The sequence below is a fragment of the Puntigrus tetrazona genome, chromosome 9 (assembly GCF_018831695.1).
Source record: "Puntigrus tetrazona isolate hp1 chromosome 9, ASM1883169v1, whole genome shotgun sequence".
Classification (NCBI taxonomy): Eukaryota; Metazoa; Chordata; class Actinopteri; order Cypriniformes; family Cyprinidae; genus Puntigrus; species Puntigrus tetrazona.
In genome coordinates, this window is record NC_056707.1 from 21630720 (window position 1) to 21653184 (window position 22465).

The 22465-nt window shown below is 37.1% G+C and overlaps 1 protein-coding gene across 1 annotated transcript in view; it reads left to right on the forward strand.

Moving 5' to 3' along the window:
- LOC122351535 (titin-like) overlaps positions 1–22465 on the forward strand; it is a 107351-nt gene that overhangs the window by 8562 nt on the left and 76324 nt on the right. Inside the window, 25 exon segments of the mRNA XM_043248663.1 lie at positions 120–1822; positions 1909–2190; positions 2281–2547; positions 2668–2940; positions 3036–3299; positions 3398–3658; positions 3773–4033; positions 4121–4384; positions 4465–4725; positions 4826–5086; positions 5174–5434; positions 5553–5694; positions 6039–6207; positions 6299–6527; positions 6939–7223; positions 7329–7454; positions 7567–7755; positions 8372–8851; positions 9146–9640; positions 9975–10019; positions 14257–14535; positions 16067–16336; positions 20888–21172; positions 21267–21551; positions 21678–21962. Of these exon segments, the coding sequence (XP_043104598.1) occupies positions 120–1822; positions 1909–2190; positions 2281–2547; positions 2668–2940; positions 3036–3299; positions 3398–3658; positions 3773–4033; positions 4121–4384; positions 4465–4725; positions 4826–5086; positions 5174–5434; positions 5553–5694; positions 6039–6207; positions 6299–6527; positions 6939–7223; positions 7329–7454; positions 7567–7755; positions 8372–8851; positions 9146–9640; positions 9975–10019; positions 14257–14535; positions 16067–16336; positions 20888–21172; positions 21267–21551; positions 21678–21962 (7922 nt within the window).

A 22465-nucleotide genomic window follows, 5' to 3' on the forward strand; every position in this document is an offset into this window, starting at 1 on the left:
GTTTTCAGATCTGAAGATATACAGGTGTAAGGAAATGATCAATTTGTTACACTATGATGATAGGTATACTATTAAAAATACATTTAACTGAGAGTTAACTGAATTTACTTATTTATTAGGATTGAGGGTGGTAAAGGCGAAGCTCATTTCAAGATTCCATCATCTACAGGATCTGATAGTGCATGGTACACTGCTACTGCTATAAACAAAGCTGGTAGAGATACCACACGCTGCAAAGTTAACATTGAGGTGGATGCAGTAATGCCTCAACCAGAGAAAAAGCTTGTCATTCCCAAGGGAACTTACAAGGCCAAAGAAATTGCTGCACCAGAGTTAGAGCCACTGCATCTTCGCTATGGTCAGGAACAATGGGAAGATGGTGACCTCTATGATAAGGAGAAGCAACAGAAGCCTCACTTCAAAAAGAAGCTTACCTCAGTCAGGTTAAAGCGATTTGGACCTGCACACTTTGAGTGCAGACTGACCCCCATTGGTGATCCAACCATGATTGTTGAGTGGCTGCATGATGGCAAGCCATTGGCAGCTGCTAACAGACTACGCATGGTCAATGAGTTTGGCTATTGCAGTCTTGACTATGAAGCTGCTTATTCCAGAGATAGCGGTGTCATTACTTGCAGAGCCACCAACAAATTTGGAGTTGACCAGACCTCTGCTACACTAATTGTTAAAGATGAAAAAAGCCTTGTTGAGGAAACTCAGTTGCCAGAGGGAAGGCGAGGACAAAGAATAGATGAAATAGAGCGTATTGCACATGAGGGTGGCCCATCTGGAGTTACTGGAGATGATAATCTTGAAAAGACTAAGCCAGAGATTGTGTTACTTCCAGAGCCAGTAAGAGTTAGGGAAGGAGAAACAGCTAAATTCCGCTGTAGGGTGACTGGCTACCCTTGCCCAAAAGTTAACTGGTACCTCAATGGACTGCTCATCCGCAAGAGTAAAAGGTTCAGACTTCACTTTGATGGTATTCACTACTTAGAAATTGTAGATGCCAAGCCCTATGATTCGGGAGAAGTCAAAGTTTTGGCTGAAAACCCTGAAGGAGTTACTGAGCATCTTGTAAAATTTGAGATTCAGCAGAAGGAGGACTTCAGGTCAATCTTGCGTCGTGCTCCTGAGATTAAGGCTTCTGCTCCTATACCAACACAAGAACATGGTAGAGTCTCGTTTGAGGTTGTCAAAACTGAGAAACAACCTGAGACCTCTAAAGAACCCAAGGAGGTTGTTAAGCTGAGGAAAACTGAAAGAGTATTCCATGAGAAACTAACAGAAGAAACAGAGGAGCTAAGAAGCAAATTTAAGCGTAGAACCCAGGAGGGCTACTATGAAGCCATAACTGCCGTAGAACTGAAATCCCGCAAGAAGAATGAAACCTATGAAGATATGCTGAGGAAGAGAAAAGAAGAACTTCTTCATCACACAAAAGAACTAGGGCCTGATGCAGAGAAGAAGAAAGAAGAGGAGAGTAAACTTACCATTCCCAAAGTCAAACCAGAGAAAATTGTGCTCTCTCCAAGCATGGAGGCTCCTAAGATTATAGAACGCATCCAGAGCCAGACAGTTTGTCTTGGAGATGAAGTACACTTCCGCTGCAGAGTTACCGGTAAACCAGATCCAGAATGTCAGTGGTTTAAGAATGGTGTATTATTGGAGAAATCAGACCGGGTTTACTGGTATTGGCCAGAGGACCATGTCTGTGAATTAGTGATCAAAAATGTCTTAGCTGAGGACTCAGCAAGTGTAATGATCAAAGCCATGAATATTGCGGGAGAGACCTCAAGCCATGCTTTCTTACTAGTTCAAGGTAAAATATTTTTGTTGTTTGCATGTTACCAATCCCATAAATAGTAAAAGTAATCTTCAGTTATTGTTCTTTGACCTTGCTTTTAGGCAAACAAGTTGTTTCATTCACACAACTTCTAGAAGATCAAAATGCTAAAGAGAAGGACACCATGGTGACCTTTGAATGTGAGACAAATGAGCCATTTGTGAAGGTCAAATGGATGAAGAACAATGCAGAAATTTTCTCTGGTGACAAATACAGAATGCACTCTGACAGAAAGGTGCACTTCCTGTCAGTGCTGATCATTTCTATGAATGACGAAGCAGAGTACAGTTGTGTGGTTATTGACGATGACCACATAAGAACCAGTGCCTCACTTTATGTTGAAGGTTAGTACAATACACTTTAATCTAAATGTTTAACAGCTTTGCACAGTTAATTATTTGGGCAAATGAACAATAATTTTTTTTCTTACACAGGTGCACCACTTGAAATTGTAAAAAATCTTGAGAATACAGAAGTACCTGAGACATACTCTGGAGAGTTTGAGTGTGTTTTGTCCCGTGAGGATGCTGAAGGAACCTGGTATTTTGAGAACAAAGAAATCACTCCTAGCCTCAAATATGTTGTGTCTGCACGTCGTGGTCGTCATAGTCTTTCTGTGAAAGATGTTAAAAAGGAGGACCAGGGAAAATACACTTTCAAAGTGGGAGATCTTAAGACAAGTGCCTCCCTTAAGATGAAACGTGAGTATGAAGCAACCAAAATTTCTGTATTAAAAAGTCTTTTTAGGCTACAATATCTTCTAGCAAAACAAATTTCAGTTGTGATCTGAATATAACTTAATATCTTTTGGTTTGCTGTAGTGCGCCCTGTGACTCTGATGCAAGGTCTTTCTGACCTGACAATCTGCGAGGGTGATATTGCCCAACTTGAAGTGCGATTTTCTCAGGAAAATGTTGAGGGCTCATGGTTAAAAAATGGCCAAGCCATTTCTACTTCCGATAAGATTCACATGGTCATTGACAAAGTCACCCATAAGCTTCTTATTGAGGACACCAGTAAGGATGATGCAGGAATGTACTCATTTGTTGTTCCTGCACAGGACATTTCTACAAATGGAAAACTAACAGTTCAAAGTAAGCCCCTTTTTAAGTTATTTAATTTTTATTGATTTCTATTTTTATGAGGAGTTTTATGTGAGTGTTTCATTAATATTTTTTTTCTTACACAGCTATTGGCTTCTTGGCACCACTAAAGGATGTTTCCACGGTGGAAGGCACTAAAGCTGTTCTTGAAGCTAAAATCTCTGCTACTGATATAACTTCAGTAAAATGGTTCCACGATGACAAGCTGGTGACAGCAAGTGATAGAGTCCAGATGGTTGTCAAAGGATCTAAACAGAGACTGGCTATTAACCGGGCCTATGCATCAGATGAAGGACATTATAAACTGATTGCTGGCAAAGTAGACTCAACCTGTAAACTTTCTGTCCAGCGTGAGTGTCCACTCAAAATATGTTTTATTACATATTCATTTTCTTGCTTTAATTGTTAAATAATTGATTACAATGGCATTGTTCTTTGTGTTTTATAGCTGTTTCTATCGTAAAGCACATGGAAGACTGTGTTTGCACTGAGACCCAGAATGTCACCTTTGAAGTGGAGATATCTCATCCTGGCATTGATGCTCTCTGGACTTTCAAGGGTCAACCTTTAAAGTCAGGTCCAAAGTACAAGATTGAGGGCAAAGGCACACACTATTGCCTCAGTATTTTGAATGCCATGAAGGATGAGGAAGGAGAGTACATGTTTATGGCTGGAGAAAAGGAATCTAGAGCAAGGCTTATTGTATCAGGTATGCAGACATTGAAATAGCTTTTTTTTAATAAATCAAAGGGCATACTTTTTTAACATGAAGAATGTCAAAACATGTCTAGCATATGATATTTTATTTTTATCTCTTCACTAGGTGGTGCAATTAACAGGCCACTCCATGATGTGACTGTAGCAGAATCCCAGACTGCAGAGCTGGAGTGCGAAGTTGCAAATCCTACTACAGAAGGCAAATGGCTTAAAGATGGCCACCCCATTGACTTCAGCGATAATATTGTAAGTGAAAATAATGGTGCTGTCAGGCGGCTTGTCATCGTCATCACCAGGCCACAGGATGTTGGAGAGTATACCTACCAAGTGGCCAACTCCAAGACATCTGGCAACTTGAAAGTTGAAGGTAAATTGTGTATCACAGAATAGTTTACAGTATATGATGTTTTCTCATCTATTTACAATTTCTTTTTTTTTCTTTTTTTAATTCAAGCTGTTAAAATCAGGAAGACTATGAAGAACCAAACTGTTACTGAAACCCAAGAGGCAGTATTCAGTATTGAACTCACCCATTTAGATGTGAAAGGATCCCAGTGGATCAAGAATGGTGTTGAGATTCATCCAAGTGATAAATTTGAGATAACTGTCCAAGGCATGGTTCACACCCTGAAGATCAAGAACTGTAACACCCAAGATGAATCAGTCTATGGGTTTAAACTTGGAAAACTCTCTGCTAATGCCCGACTTAATGTTGAAAGTATGTTTTTATCTTTTAAAATATCAAAGTACAAAGTTAAATCTTAGATGTATTTCAAAACCCATTTAATCTCTTTTCAGCTATCAAAATTGTGAAAAAACCAAAGGATGTGACATCACTGCTGGGTGCCACTGCTTCATTTGAGCTGAGTTTGTCCCATGATGACATTCCAGTTCAGTGGATGTTCAATAATCAGGAGCTCAGACCAAGTTCAAATATTAAAATACTGTCTGAGAGAAAGGCCCACAAACTTATCATTCAGAGTGTTGAAGGTCACATTGCAGGTGAATACATTGCTGTGGTCGGGCATCTGCAGTGCAGTGCACACCTTCATGTTGAACGTAAGTGTTTCAACTTTTTCTTTACTGTGTTCACTTTATACCACTTTATATGTGAACTTTGGCAAGCTAAATATGTTTTGTTTTTTATGCATATATTCAGATTTGAGAGTCACCAAACCTTTGAAGAACATTGAGGTTCCAGAGACCCATGTGGCAACATTTGAATGTGAAGTTTCTCATTTCAATGTTCCATCAATCTGGATGAAAAATCAAGTTGAGATTGAGATTAGTGAGAAGTTTGCGATTGTGGTGCAAGGCAAAATTCATCAGCTGAAAGTCATGAATGCCAGTCAGGATGATGCTTCAGAATACACATTTATGTGTGGAAATGACAAAGTCTCTGCTAACCTGACTGTAAAACGTGAGTAATACATTGTCTGTAAACCTGAAAGAAATATAAAATTACTATTTACATCAAATCACAAATGCATTTATATATATCTTTCAGCAATTCTGATCACATCCATGCTTCAAGACCTCAATGCTAAAGAAAAAGACACGGTTACATTTGAGGTGAGCGTCAACTATGAAGGCATCACCTACAAATGGCTGAAGAATGGAGTAGAAATTCGTTCCAGTGATAGATGCCAAACCCGCTGCAAACAATTCACTCATTCCCTCACTATTCGAAATGTTCACTTTGGGGATGGAGGAGACTACAAGTTTGTGGCTGGATCTGCTGAAACATCTGCAAAACTCTTTGTTGATGGTTAGTTTTGTTTATATATATATATATATATATATATATATATATATATGTGTGTGTGTGTGTACAGTTGCCTTTATGTAACTTAATAGATTGACTAAAGCAAAAATCTGTTTTTCAGCTCGTGTGATTGAATTCACCAAGCATATTAAAGATATCAAGGTAACTGAGAAGAAGAAGGCTATATTTGAATGTGAGCTCTCTGAACCCAACGTCCCTGTGATGTGGATGAAGGATGGGCAGGAACTTGAGATGTCTGACAGGTATATTTTAATTTTCAATGTACATTGCAGATAAATTTTAAAGCAAACAAACAAAAACCATTTCTTTACAATATTATATCATATTTACTACAATGTCTGATTGACATTATATTGGCATGAAATATTGAGAATTTCTGAACAGTAATTATTTACCTGTTTAAAGAATAAATCTCTCAAAATTTTGATTGATTAATGCTTAAAGGCCAGGATTTACTAACTTCTTGGGCCAGGTTATCTGCACCAGATTATCATTGGCTCTGCCTGACCCTGCGCTTATTTGCACCACTCTTGGTAGATTGTGTTGGTCAAATGAAAATGATCTTATAACCTACCCATTATTTTAGATTCAAAGCCACCAGTGACAAATTCCTGCAGCGTTTGATGATCCAGACAGTGCGCATGTCTGATGCTGGAGAATACTCTGTTGTTGCTGGTGCAAGCGTTTCCAAGGCAAACCTCATAGTGGAGGGCAGGGATGTCCACATCTCTGCGCCTTCTGAGAAGGACATCACTGTAACTATTTTTATCTTATTGCCAACAGTTTTTAAATGTTATCTGTGTTCCATGGCGAGACAATTTTTTCCTCTTTTTTCATGTTTTCCAGGTAGTTGAGAAACAGAGAGCTACATTTGAATTTGAAGTTAATGAGGATGACATTGAAGGCCGCTGGCTGAAAAATGGTGTTGAAATTCCATCTTTTGATGAGCGCTTCAACTATGTGACAGTTAGAAAGACACATCGCTTGACAATCACTGAAACGTACAGAAGTGATGCTGGAGAATACACTTTCATTGCAGGAAAGAACAGGAGCACAGTCACTCTGCATGTCCAGAGTGAGTGTACAGTTTGGAAATCTATAAATGTATATATAAATACATACACCGCTGTTCAAAGATTTGAGGTTGTTTTATTTAATCAGAAATGCAGTGAACATTGAAAAAAACAACTTAATACTTTAGTGGTAACTATCATACATATTTTGAAGATACAATGATAATTAGTAAGTTCTCAATATAAAAAAAAAATGTGACTACAGATAGTCTTTTCTGTCACGTTTGATCAACTGAATGCATCCTGACCTCAAAACAAATGAATGGTAGTATGTATGTACAGTACTTAATCTGAATACTAGTGTTTTCCAATTGCATTGTACCACTGTATCAAAGTGGACCTTTATTTATAGCCCATATAATTTCAATTGTGAAGTTAACTGACTTGGTCTATTATGTCTTAATTTAATTCAGTCCCCGAGCCTCCTCGTATCATTAGGGACATGGTGCCCCTATCTGTTGAAGCTGGAAAACCTGCACGTTTCACTGTGGAAGTGAGAGGAATTCCTCAGCCTCAGGTATCCTGGTATAAGAACTCTCAAGCACTGTCTTCTGGGTTCAAGTGTAAGTTCCTGAGGGAGGGAAATGAGCACACACTGCTGCTTATTGAAGTCTTCCCAGAGGATGCAGCTCAGTACAACTGTGAAGCTAAGAATGACTATGGAGTAGTCACAAGCTCAGCTTCACTTAATGTGGAAGGTGAGATGATTATTAAGCTGTTGTTTAAAACCAGAATTATGTACAGAAGTTTTACATTCTCACATATAAATTATGGTTTAACATGAACATGGTTTTTGTGAACAGTTTCAGAAGTGGTTTCTCCAGACACAGTGGCTCCAGTGTCTTCACCAGTGATTATTACCTCACTGCAAGATACCTCTGCTGAAGAGGGAGAATCAGCTAGATTCCAGTGCCATGTCTCTGGAGATGGTAAGGGTCAAGTGAATTAATCAATTGTGGAAAATAGAATATATTTTTAAATTCTTAATAAGCATATGTGCATTTTTTGTGAAGTTAAAAAGCTTTTGTTTGATTAATGCAGATTTGAAGATTACCTGGTACTTCAGAGATAAGGAAATTGTGCAGTCTGACAACTTCAGAATCTCTCAGTTTGATGATAACTGCCAGCTTGAGATCTCCAGAGCATATGTTGCAGATGCAGGAGAATACACATGTGTTGCACGCAATTCTGGGGGAATGGTCTCTTGCTCTGCTGTTCTGAACGTCAATGGTATGTGCAAACTTTTAGCTTTCTTTTTCTCCATACATTGCCATCATTTTTTCAGTGAACAACCAGATTTCTTTCTTTTCTTTCTTTTTTTTTTGCATGCTCCATTGCTTAATGCTGGTTTTAGATGTCATGCATGATCAGGTCATTAACTTGAAATACACTTTTGTCAAATTGTTTGTCATAGGCATTTCATTATCTTTATGGATTTTACAAGACAGATGTGCACTACCATCTGTGATCTTACCAAGACCAAGACCTGTGCATGCCAAAGGCATTGTTTTCCATCAAAATTCATTAGTCATTTAGGCACAGTGCAGAAGTGTTAAAAGATAGAAATTGCCTCACCTCTCTTTTTTCATTGTGAGAACTAACCACAGACTTGATTAATCACCAAGTTTTATTTTTCAATGAATAGGGTTTTTCCTCAGAATATCCATATAAATAACATTTTAAAGCCACATTTTGATTGTCATCATCCTCATAAATTGTGAGAACTCATCTATTAAAATTCGCAATATCTCACTACCTTTCCCCTAAAGTAATAACTATTAATTTGAAACTTAAATGGCAACTTGACATTTATAAATGTCTAATGTTATTCTTTTTTATCGCTCAGATCTCAGTGTGAGAACAGTAGGTAGTCAAAGTGTTTCGAGCACTGGAATGACTCATTTGGAGATGGTCAGCTCCCAGACCATGAGTGAGACTAATTCTTCCACTGTACAAACTTTTGAAAGTGTATCTACGGTGATGATGTCCACAACGTCTGTTAAAAGCATTGAGGTTCAACAAGTTACTTCTGTGGAAGAATATTCTACAAGCCCCACTCTGACCCTGAAAATGAGTGATGTCATTGTCAGCCTGGGTGATATGGCTCAGTTCAACTGTTCCTTCAGTGGACAACCATTTACTGAAATTATATGGGAGCATAATGGAAGAACAATAAGAAATACAGAAAGGGTGCAGTATGTACATCAAGGCGGGCTCATTTCTCTCATCATACTCAATGTCCATCTTGGGGACCAGGGAAGTTACTGCTGTACTGTTAAAAATATAAATGGTGAAAACCGAACATCTGCACAGCTCACAGTGGAAGGTGGTTATAGATTTTATTTGTCCTTGAAGCTCATTTCATCCCATCTGCTTCCTGCTGGTGTTTTGTAATTCTAAATAGTTTCATGTGATTATAACCAACTTAAATGTTTAATTAAATTTACAATGTAATATCCCATGTAATCTATTTTAATACTTTAAATAGCTTAATCCTTCACGTGCCTGGCCTAACATCATCCTCCATCCTACTAACCTTTTTGTTCTTATCAATGCTAAAATATCTTGCTGAATTACTGAATAATCCCTAATAAATTTCCCTAACTTTATTCTCACTCAGCTAAAGAAGCGCACCCCAAAGAAACCCTCGTACCCTCCGATTCTATCAGTAAATCTTCTAAAACTGAAAATGAGTCAAGTAAAAAGGCCACTGACCAAGAAAAGCAGGAATCCTTACAGAATGTTGGAGAACTGACAACAAAGTGGCAGATAAGCCGACATTACAATCCTGATGTTATCCCTTTGTTGGAACGTGACATTTATGATGCAATTCAGCCAGAGTTCCTTGTGAAACTGTCCCCAGAATTCCTTGCCAAACAAAAAGAGAGCGTTTCTCTTTATTATGTAATCAAAGGAAGCCCCTCTCCATTTGTTGTATGGCTACACAACCAGTTGAATGTTGAAGAGCCAAGGTCATACTCCTTGAAACATGATGGGCCTTTGTGCTGCTTAAATGTAAAGAATATTGATTCTGAGCAAAGGGGCACACATTCTTGCAAAGTTATCAATGCTGCAGGAGACAAAACATGCAGCACTCATCTCAGAGTGAAGACAGGTTTGCATTTGCATGCTTTGGTCTTTACCACCTTTATAGTTAGCCTGGGCACACATATTTTTTTACTCATATATCCACTCTTATAAGTAGAAAGAGGAAAAAAAAAACATGTGACATCTCTCAAAAAAGGAAAAATCACAACATGCAAATGTTGTCTCTGTAGGAGTCTGACCCTGACTGCAGTGGACATGTCATGGGTGTTCTACAAGGGAGATGTGGTCCATTTTCATTATGTTTGAAGGAGAAAATGGGTTTATAATAATAATGCACTGATACTAAATGCAGCACAGAAACTTTACTGTCACATATGTAATATTTGTTTGTGTTTTTCCAGTGTCTAAAGTGGACGAGGAGGCCAGTTATGAAGAGGAAGCCAAAGGTAAATGAATAAATACAAATTATGATAACTTATCTTATATAACTTGTTAATTATTATGAATCTTTTAAAACAGTTTTAGGCACTAACAGAATATCTTTACATGCAATATTTAATATATATTATAAAATATGTGTCATGTATGTTATGTATTAATTGTATTGAACCATTGCATCATTTTTCATTTAGTGTTTTCTACCTCAACTATATCAACTGAGGAGGACTCTTGTGCAACAAGTCTTCATTTAAAAGAAAAAAGTAAAACATTTGAACTCCAGCCAGAGTGTAAATTATTTTCAGAACAATTACAGAAAAAGCCAGAAAAGCCAGTTTTTATAACTAAATTCTCATCAGCAATTGCAACTGTTGGAAACACTGCTAAGTTTAGTGTGATAGTTTCTGGATTTCCTAAGCCAGCTATTCAGTGGTATCACAATGGCCAGTTGATACAGTCTTCAACTTTTTACACATTTGTCCAAGAGAAGGAAGAACATACTCTTGTCATAACTAACATCATCAAAGAATTGGAAGGAGAGTATTCTTGCTCCGCGAGCAATCATTATGGCAAGTCATTGTGTACGTCGTATCTTCATGTAAACCTTAAGGACATAAAGGAACAACAAAAGGCTTTTGTGCAGCCTCCATATTTCATAAAAGCAATTGAGCATGTGAAGTGTGCAGCCGGTAGCCATGCTCTCTTTGAATACACTGTAGCAGGGGCTCCACTTCCTGATGTTCAGTGGTACAGGGGTAGCAATCATATGCAGCCTAGTAAGTACTGCATCATTGTGAAAAACACAGATGGGTCTGGCTATTTAAAGATATTAGGCATTCAGCAAAGCGACAGTGGTCTTTACTCTTGTAGGGCATCTAATCCTCTTGGAGAAACCTCTTGCAGTGCAGAACTCATTGCATTCTTGGAATCCTCCTCTGAAGGACCTGAATCACGTTTGTATAGTGTCAATCTTCCAGAGCAAGACAGAACTAGCCTTCAGCAGGGATTCCAGATGGTATGCACCACTAGCACTGAAGATAGGCAAACTTTTACAAGTGAGCAGATCGATACCTTGCATGCTTTAGATATATTTGCAGCCACTGTGACCATGGAGCAGGTAACTCACCAAGCTACAGTGATTCAATCTCATGATGTGCAGGAGAGAGTAAAAGTTGCCCCTGCCCAGCCAAAGCCAGTGGTGGCAACTCCTTTGAAACAGCTGCATATGGCTGTAATGACCTCTGCTGTTCAAGAAAACCAAGGCTTTACTGAGCAACACTGTGATCAAATTGTTAGTCCAGAACTAGAAGTGCTTAAATTGCATGTTGAGGAGCCCTCAAAACTTATGTCTGCCATTTCAGAAAGTTCTACACCTCTAAGCATAGTGAAAGCTGAGGATTTGATAAAAAGTGAAACAGAAAAGATACAAACAACTTCAGAACCAAAGCCTGTTGTTAGTGGATCACAAGTTGAAATTAAGATACCAATTCTGCAAGAAGAATGCACAAATGTTAAAAGTCCCGAGGAGGAGAAAAGCTACTGTGTTAAAGAAGGGGTTAAGTTATTGTATACTGCAACATCACTGGAGAATGTAGCACTTACAGAAGGTCACACTTCCGAGCTAGCAAGTGTTGAGTCCATTGAATGTTTAGCAGAAAAAGAACAAGCCAAGCCAATGCTTACATCATTCAGTGAGACTAAACTTACTCTTTTAAAAGAAAATAACTTTGATATGCATAAACCAGTCAAGGAAACTGCTCAACTCTTCAAAGAGCCAATATTAAAATCAGTCTTGATTACTGAAGAAAAGATCAAGCTTCAGGCTGACAAAATTAACAGAATACCTATCTTGGAGCATCCTCTTTCAGTGCATTCCCAAAAAGAAGAGGATCAGGTGCTTCATTTACAGCTTATCAGTGATCAAGACACTCTTCTGTCTGAGGGCAGATTTACTAGTGAGAAACCAGGGTTCGAGAAGGCGGATGTCAAACAAATGCCAATTCTTTTGCACACAGTATCTTCTGATGACCAGAAAACTGTTTCTTATGAACAGGCAACACAGTTAGCGTCCAAGGATATGAAAGTTGTTGTAAAGCCTAGAGAAGAGGTTCCTGCTCGATTACATCTTCACTCAGTGCAGTCGAAAACAACTTTATGTAAAGAAGGGGTACTTCCAGTCGAAAAGCCAGATGAACAAAAAGCCATCCAAAAACAAGAAAAAGGCCGTAAATTGGTAGCCACTAAAGAAAAACATGTAGAACTAACTTCAGATTATGCCAAAGCTCTTGATGTGATGGTAGAAGGTCTTAAGATTGAGCACAGAACAGAACCCAGACCCTTGAGAGTTCTACATGTAGTCTCACAAACTGTTCCACTTTTAAAGGAAAGCCCTCTAGTCAATGAAACCAAGCTGCAAAGTGCAATTGTGCAGAAAGAGGATTGGTGGAATAACATGCATGCAGCATCTGTGTCAGAATCTCATTCAGTAGAAGAGGGTATCACAGACAGTTTCAAAGCAGTTGAGAAATTCACTTGTAAGACAGATGTAGAACCTAAAGCACCAGTTCAGTCTCTTCATGTAGAAGAAAAAGCAATATCAACAGAAAGTTGTATTTCTCTTGAGGCTGCAGAGCAAGACTTTGCAATTCAGATTCAAGAAGGTCAATCCGTAAGGCAGTCAATACTTATGGAGGAAAAACATACTCTGACAGGTGAAATGTCTAAGGGATTTACTAGATCAGAGGCAACTAAAATAAACAATACAACTCAGCCACTAGAACCTCTTTTAGTAAGTGAATCTCAGGAAAACAAAACTCTTCCAAAGGAACTTACCTTTGTAATTCCTTTACCAAAATCACACAGCCTGGACATAAAACAACAGTTGGAAATGACACTCCGATGTGCTGTGGCTTGTGAGCACTCTTTGCTTTTGGCAGATGTAGTGCAAAAGTTAGAAGCTGTAGAAGTAAAGGAGGTCAAGGTGCATATGGAGCCAAAATACATGATGTTCACTTACCTTATTACAACAGCTGGCCTGCCCATAGAAATTACATTTGCCTTTGAAGGTGAATATCCCCAGACAGCAATTCTTAAAAATGAGCTTCATGCTGCTTTCTACACTATGCTTAATCAGGAAAAATCTGTTTTGACCTCTGAACAGTTAGACACCTTAAAAACTGACAGACTTGAGAGATTGCAGGTTAGCAAAGTTTCTTCATGTTCATTATCTTCAGCAATTTTAACAGAAAATGTTGAAGTGTTTGCAACACCTAAAATGCAGTCTGCTGCTCTGCAAACAGAAACTGAAGTCTCTTTCCAATCTGCAATGTCTCTAACAAAAACTGCTATCCAGGAGTCAAGGAACCATATGGGTCACAAGACTTTTGATTCGAAAATGGAGATCTGTAGTTTCACTGAGACTGAACACATGGAAATTAAAATAGTTTCAGCTGAACATTACAAGAGAGGTGTGTGTGTTTCAGATAGTACTGTTGATGCCCCTCAAAGGCAAGTCTTTGTGGAAGAGCCTGTTGATGTTCTTATTCAAGAAGACAAACAAGAGAAGGTTTTAACAGAGGACGTTTTGACTAAGCATTTGACTGAAAAGCTTTTTTTTGAAATACCATTGAAAGACATTACTGCAGAGGAGAATTCCAAGGTTACATTGTCTGTGAGAATAAAAGGTGTAAAAAGTGTAAACTGGCTTTTCAATGGAGCATCAATCAAATCTGGCAAGGAGTTCAAATGTTTAAAGGATAGTAACTCTTACACACTAGTAATCAACAAAGTTAACAAGAAACATGAAGGTGAATATACCTGTGAGGCTGTGAGTGAAGCTGGCAAGATATCATCGTCATCAAGACTCACTGTTGTCTCAAGAGGTTGGACTGTGTGGATTTTGTCATCAGAGATAGATAATTCTTAACAATTCAATTTAGACCATCACTAATAGCTAGTATGCAGCTACTACATCATCTTCCCATTAGATTCTTTCTTTAGGAATTTCTTTTAGGAATACATTTTGTGTGCTAAAAATCTTTCCACCCTCTGTCAAAATAATGGCACATTTTTCATCTTCTTCTGAGTTCTTCAAGCATGACCATGTCATGTGTGACTCTTCTTGACCCTTTTGCTAACGCTCACATCACATGGATTACTGTCATCCCTTCCTTTCCATCTGATATATTACTCAAATCAATTGTCATGATGTTGCCAATGTAATGTTTTGCATTTTTCATGTTTCAGTGCCTCCAGTTTTCAAGAAGAAGATTTGTGACATGCAGAGCAACATTGGCAGCCCAGTGAAGTTTGAATGTGAAATTGAAGAGACACCCTATGTGACCTTCAAGTGGTTCAAGTCTGGCTCAGAGATTAGACAGAGTGACAAATTCAGAATCATCAGCAGGCAAAGTACATCATCTCTAGAGCTCCTCAACCCAACAAAGGATGACGTTGGTGAATACAGCTGTCGAGCATCAAACAAGCACGGTAGTGACACCTGTTCTGCTAACCTGAACTTCACCGGTGAGTAGCTGGTTTTATATTTATATGCTTTGCTTTAGCTGCTAGCAACTCTTTAACAAAGATTTCCGATTTTCAATGTTTCAGTGTTTTTTTTTTACCTTTTGTATCCAATCTGCACTCTTCTATTTGACACAGTTGTGTATGTTTTGTAATGTTATATTAATATATGTTGCATCTTATATTGTGTGTAGTGATTATGAAATTGCTGAAGACAGAAATGTCAAATCTTTTCATCTTTTCCTCTTAATGTTATTCTTTATATTCTGTCTTTTTAAATCAACACAATTAAGTCTCTTTAACCATGTCTAAACCAGAAACTTGGAAATTTATGTGATAGGTTTATGATTATTCCCAATTTTTTCCTGATCTCATTTTACTAAAATGAGTACAAATGCTGACAGATATTATATTCAAAATGTTTTTTCTGGGGCATTATGTCGTAAAGATAGCTGATACAAACAAACTCTGATTAATTCCCTTTTAAATTCAATTGTCTATTGAGTGCATATTGGATTATAATTTTGGTAATTCATCTGTTTCAGTCATGACTTTTTCCAGCTCATCCACCATGTTTATGACTTGAATTTGAAATTTAACAATCCCAGAAGCACAAACCATATCCAATTGCACTATGGATGAAAATCCTGTCAATGATTATTAGATTTAGTTGGGTCTGTGCTAACTTGATATCTGTAGAGATATGTTCTGGGGTCTGAGTGTAGCTCAAATCCAGTAATTGATATGTTTTTCTTGGTATTAACATTCACATGTTTTCAAATTGACTGTCATAATTTCTCTTTTGTGAGTTGTCATACATAAGAAGGATGAGCAGAAATAGTAACATGTCTGAGACAGTCACTATGATTAAGGATGGACGAAGGATTCATAACTTAATTGGCTTTCAAAAATGCCAAGACATATCTAGAAGATAGTGAAAGATATTGCTTTGCTTGTAAGGTAGGGACAAAAATACTTTTCGTTGGTGACAGAATATGGTAAGTCCTTTTTAGAAAATGTGTCCCAAGGGATAAATGTTCTGTGTTACCTCATTTGTGATGTGCTTTAGTGTATATTTATGTGTATAGAAAGTTATGGATGATAAAAATGCTGGTCATTTAGCACTTACCACCTACCCATAGAAGTATTTCCATACACTTTGCCTTCCTGAGAATTGTGTTGGTTTGTTTTTACTTGTCAGGATCTTTGATTAAATGGTTAAAGCTGGCATATTTGTACAACCACGCTACAATAATATGCACTTATTTGTACAACAGCACTATACATAAAGGAGACATAGTGAAGGAAGCCCCCCCTCAAAAAAAAAAAAAAAAAAAAAAAAAAAAAAAAAAAAAAATATATATATATATATATATATGTTTCTATTAGACAGTGTAAATGAAGCTGGTCTAGTGTGCCATTACTAGGCCAGGTAATATAGGTTGTTATAGTTAGTTATTTTTTACCAAAACGATCAATACTATTGAGTTTATGACTATGGTTATGCTGAAATCCATTTAATTTTTATTCTCAGAAACCCCACCCATGACAAAAGAATTACCAATGCTGGATGTAGTGAAGGTGACCGGTGCTTTATTTGGGAGTGAGGTTATTGGTACTGCCCCATTTGAAATAAACTTGTTGAAGAATAAAAGACATGCCAATTCTGACAAAAACATTTTTGAAGATTTAATTGAATATTTGGATACACATGCATTTGAAAGTTCAGATGTCGGGGAGTACCAATGTTGCCTATCAAACGAAGTTGGAAAAATCACCTCAAAATCAATTGCTATGATAAGAGGTTAGTATGCTTGAGAAAGACAAGAAAAGAATAATACCTGCAGGTGCCCAACACTAACAGGTGTGTTACTAACAGGCAGCGCGGGCTACAATGGCTAGCTAAAACTGTTAACAATGCTTTTAAAAGTAAGCAGTTGCTGTTGCCATGACTTACATGATTCAATTGTAATCTTTCAAGGTTGACCTGCAATATCAATGCTTTAAAAGACTTAATAAAAAAACACCAGCGCAATTAAAGGTAAAAGTAAAGTACAACTTCTAATATTTCTGATGTTCTACATAGCTTTACATTGTTTTAGAAAATACTGATCACTCATACAACCTGCAAGTTCATTCTTGAGAACACAAACAAACACAAATAATCTACTTAACTCTCATAAGTTTTATTAAACATTTGTTTCTATGTTCAGTTTTTCACTGCATTATGCAGGATTATTCTCTTCACTTCTTGATTGTTCTTCTGGCTTAGAATTTCCACACAACATTTTTTTTGTTGTTGTTGTCATATAATCCACTCTTTAATTCTCTTGTTAGAAATTGGCAAAAGGATGCAGGATCTTGAGATAGTTGAACATGTTTTTTGAAATTTGTTGGATTGGACTGTGTTTTGCAAACCTTTTCTAGATTGGACAAAAATGCATTTGCTTTATATTCACTTTATATAGGTCAAATCTTATATTTTTGATTTGTGTTTGCTGTTGTCAAGCGTTTACTTTTCCCATGTTTGTTGTGTAATTGTAACTAAGGTTGTCTGGTTTAAGCTAATTTTCTCTTCATTATGATGTATTTGGTCTGCTTCATCACCTTGTTTTGGATGTCAGAAGCTATGGATTTTTTTACTGGTTAAAGAATAATGAAACTCTTGACAATGGTTGCTGGTAAAATTGAATGCAAAAACATCACTCTTGGAAAATGGTAACGAAACAATGAAAAAACTCTGCATCTTTCTAAAATGTTCTTATTCGAATCAGAACCACGTTCATCTGGCATCTGAAGAATATACCCAAAAGGTGATGAAATAGAAGAAGTTCAAGAAAAGTCTTGTGTTTGGAAGAAACTGAAAAGTGAGAGCACCTGCAACATTCTTCAAAAAGGAAACATTACATTCCATGTTGAGTCATTATTTAAAGGATGAACAACTGAAGATGGCATACAATTTTTTGCATTTTTACTGGCATACTGAAAATTTTTGATTCTTGGATTTTGCAATGAAATAACCAGTCTTATAATTCTTGTTGGTCCTCAGTGTTTTACCTCTTATGGAAAATGTGTAATTCACTTTAAATTAGATGCTGTTGCTCTACATGGATTTCAGCTGTTACCATTATATTTGAATTACCTCTCTAATATTTAGGCCTATGATTATTTTCCTGGACTAAAGCATTTCAATCCTCTTCACCTCAGGGCCTGCCTGCTTTGTGAAGAAATTGACAGACCTATCTATTCCAATGAGCAAAAAGCTAAGACTTGAATGCACATTTATTGGAGCTCCAAAAATGTTTGTCACTTGGTACAAGGATGGCAAACAGCTCTATGCTTCATATCGATACAACACCAAAGTTACATCAAACTCCTGTATCCTGGAGTGTCTCCATGAGTGCAACAAAGAAACTACAGGAAGATACTCATGTGAAGTTTCAAATGTTTTTGGGACGGATATATGTCACGCACAAGTAGTAGCAGTTACAGGTTTGTAATTTTTACTTGTCTCTTGCCTGCCCATTTTTCGAAGTTCCATACATATGGATTTTGCCCATGGATATAGAAGGAATAGTTTGGTTGATTTTGCAGCTTTGGACCGCATGTCACATGGAATGGAGTAATTTTTGTTGATGAGGTTTTTTTTAATATTGTCGAATTATTACATTTTCAGTTAAACATTTCTCAGTTTAACTTAAAGATATGAGTACTTAAAAACCCACAACTGGAAATGACACTTCTCTGGTTTGAAGGTCTATGTATATATTCATGGAGTAAAGCTTTTCAATCCTCTTCAACTCAGAACCTGCCCGCTTTGTGAAGAAGTTGACTGATCTCTCTATTCCGATGAGCAAAAAACTAAGGCTTGAATGCACATTTATTGGAGCTCCAAAAATGTTTGTCACTTGGTACAAGGATGGCAAACAGCTCTATGCTTCATATCGATACAACACCAAAGTTACATCAAACTCCTGTATCCTGGAGTGTCTCCATGAGTGCAACAAAGAGACTACAGGAAGATACTCATGTGAAGTTTCAAACGTTTATGGGACAGATATATGTCACGCACAAGTAGTAGCAGTTACAGGTTTGTAATTTTTACTTGTCTCTTGTCTGCAAATTTTTTGAAGTTCCATACCTATGGATTTCGCCCATTGGATATAGAAGGAATAGTTTAGTTGGTTTTGCAGATTTGGACCGCATGTCACCTGGAATGGAGTAATTTTTGTTCATAAGAGTGTTTTGTAAACATTGTCGAATTATTACATTTTCAGTTAAAAATTTCTCAGTTTAAATTAAAGATATGAGTGCTTAAAAACCCACAACTGGAAATGACACTTCTCTGGTTTGAAGGTCTATGTATATGTTCATGGAGTAAAGCTTTTCAATCCTCTTCAACTCAGAACCTGCCCGCTTTGTGAAGAAGTTGACTGATCTCTCTATTCCGATGAGCAAAAAACTAAGGCTTGAATGCACATTTATTGGAGCTCCAAAAATGTTTGTCACTTGGTACAAGGATGGCAAACAGCTCTATGCTTCATATCGATACAACACCAAAGTTACATCAAACTCCTGTATCCTGGAGTGTCTCCATGAGTGCAACAAAGAGACTACAGGAAGATACTCATGTGAAGTTTCAAACGTTTATGGGACGGATATATGTCACGCACAAGTAGTAGCAGTTACAGGTTTGTAATTTTTACTTGTCTCTTGTCTGCAAATTTTTTGAAGTTCCATACCTATGGATTTTGCCCATGGATATAGAAGGAATAGTTTAGTTGGTTTTGCAGATGTGGACCGCATGTCATTTGGAATGGTGTAATTGTTGTTCATAAGAGTTTTTTGTAAACATTGTCGCAATATTAAATTTTCAATTAAAATTTCTCAGTTTAAATGAAAGATATGAGTACTTAAAAACCCACAAATGGAAATGACACTTCTCTGATTTGAAGGTCTATGTATATGTTCATGGAGTAAAGCTTTTCAATCCTCTTCAACTCAGAACCTGCCCGCTTTGTGAAGAAGTTGACTGATCTCTCTATTCCGATGAGCAAAAAACTAAGGCTTGAATGCACATTTATTGGAGCTCCAAAAATGTTTGTCACTTGGTACAAGGATGGCAAACAGCTCTATGCTTCATATCGATACAACACCAAAGTTACATCAAACTCCTGTATCCTGGAGTGTCTCCATGAGTGCAACAAAGAGACTACAGGAAGATATTCATGTGAAGTTTCAAATGTTTATGGGACAGATATATGTCACGCACAAGTAGTAGCAGTTACAGGTTTGTAATTTTCACTCGTCTCTTGCCTGCCCATTTTTTGAAGTTCCATACCCATGGATTTTTCCCATGGATATAGAAGGAATAGTCTGGTTTTGCATCTTTGGACCGCATGTTACCTGGAATGGTGTAATTTTTGTTCATCAAACATTGGTAAATTACTCTATTTGGACTTTTGAGTTTAAGTTTAGTTAAGTGAAAGATTCCCATAGCTATAAATGCAGAGTAGGCACTCCTCTAATAAAAAGGCCTGTATAAATTTTCCTGGAATAAAGCTTCTCAGTCCACTTCACCTCAAAACCTGCCCACTTTGTGAAGAAGTTGAAAGATCACTTTATTCCAATAAACAAAAAACTGCAATTTGAATGCACATTTACTGGAGCTTTAAAAACGTTTGTCACTTGGTACAAGGATGGCAAACAGTTCTCATACTTCATATTGATTCAACAGCAAAGATACATCAAATTTCTGTATTCTGGAGTGTCTGCATGATTGCAACAATGAGACTACAGGAAAATACTGTGAAGTTTCAAACATTTATGGAATGGATACATGTCATGCACAAGTAGTAGCAGTTATTGGTTTGTAATTTGTACTGGACTCTTGCCTGCCTGTCTCCGAAAGTTCCATGCCCATGGATATAAAAGAAATTGTTTGATATTGCAGCGTTGGACCGCATTTCACCTGGAATGGTGAAATCTTGTTTCTTTTTTTTTTTGTGGTCTTTTTTTTTGGTTGGCAACAATATGGTGTGCTGCTGTGACATTTTGCACGTTCATTGAAGTGGCTCAAGCATCTTAAATGAAGTCTATTTCGTTCTATGTGAAAAATGTGATTGGGAGCTGGCATGTTTTTAAGTGCTTGTTGTTGTGGTATATTGATCAACTTGAGTTTGCATCCGCAAGTTTCCTGAGGCACGCTTTGAAGATACTGCATACTTCAAGAGATTTGAAGAGCTGTTTTTAAAGATAAATCCGCATGTTTTAAAGGTTGACATGTTGCCTGTTTATATAGTTCTTGTCGTTGTTAAGAAAATAATTTAAATGGATCTGATGATATTCTTCTTAGAGCCTGCCCGCTTTGTGAAGAGGTTGACAGACATGGCTGTCCCACTCAGTCAGAAACTGAGACTTCAGTGTACATTCACTGGAGCACCAAAGATGTTTGTCACATGGTACAAAGATGGAAAGCAACTGTACGCCTCATACAGATACAACACAAGGATCATTGACAACACTTGCGTCTTGGAATGCCTCCATGAATCTAACAATGAAACACCTGGAAAATACTCTTGTGAAGTGTTAAATCCCTTTGGCACTGATATCTGTCATGCCAATATAACTACAGTTACAGGTTTGTATGCCATCCTAGTTAACTTATTTACAGATATTTTTTATATTTAGGCAGACATAGCTTAATAATAATTTCGTTAATTTCTTGTTCTCAGAACCTGCCCGTTTTGAACAGAAGCTTAAGGACAAAAAAGTTGCAATGAGCAAAAAGCTGAAGCTTGAGTGCACATTTACTGGAGCTCCTAAAATCTTTGTCACCTGGTACAAGGACGGCAAACAAATATATGCCTCTTACAGATACAATACTCAAGTTGTTGGAAACACCTGTTCTCTAGAATGTCTACATGAATGCACAAAAGACACTCCTGGTATATACTCCTGTGAGGTGTCCAATTCTTATGGAAATGATATCTGTCATGCTGAAGTGACCACTGTTTCTGGTTAGTACGCATTTAAAGGCTCTTCATTCTAAATTTAGTGTTGGATGGAATTCTAGTTGATTTCTCTAGGCGAAGCAATGTTTTGCAAGCATATTGATGATGCTTATCCAATATTATTCCTCTCAGGACCTGCTCGTTTTGTGAAGAAGCTCACAAACCAGACTATTCAGTGGGGACAAAAGTTGAGACTTGAATGCTCCTTCACAGGAATTGAAAAAATGTTTGTCACATGGTACAAGGATGGCAAACAGGTCTATGCTTCGTATAGATGCAACACAAAAATAATTGGAAACAATTGCATTTTGGAATATCTCGATGAATGTGATCAGAATACTACTGGAAAATATTCTTGTGAGGTTACAAATGAAGATGGATCAGATATATGTCATGCGCTGATCACCCTTGCGACAGGTTAGTTAACTGTAGTCAGCTAATTTGAGCAAATTTGCAGATCATCCAACATTTCTGTTCTCTCCATATGTTCCAGTCCACTTCTTTTCTTTAATCTCAAAGAGATTATGTTTTTCTAGATACTACTAGAATTCAACATAAAACACTGCTGGCATTTACAAATCATTATAAATTAACAACAACAAAACCAATTAAGAGTTTTTTATTAAAACAAAAAAAGGAAATAAGCTCAAACTTAAAATTCAATGTGTATTACACAGCGACTTTTCAACAATAGCACTGGTGCAAAATAGCCAAATGCAAACTAGTCATTTTTAATACTGTTATTATTTATACAGAAATATGATATTTAGTCATTTTCATAATTAGCTTTTATTTTTATGCATTTTATATTCATTTAAAATTTAGTTTTAGTTAGTGTGTTTTGTGCATGTATTTTTGTGCTTGTTAGTTTTTGTTATTTAAAAGTTATTTTAGATTTAGTTTAAAATTTAATTTACCTC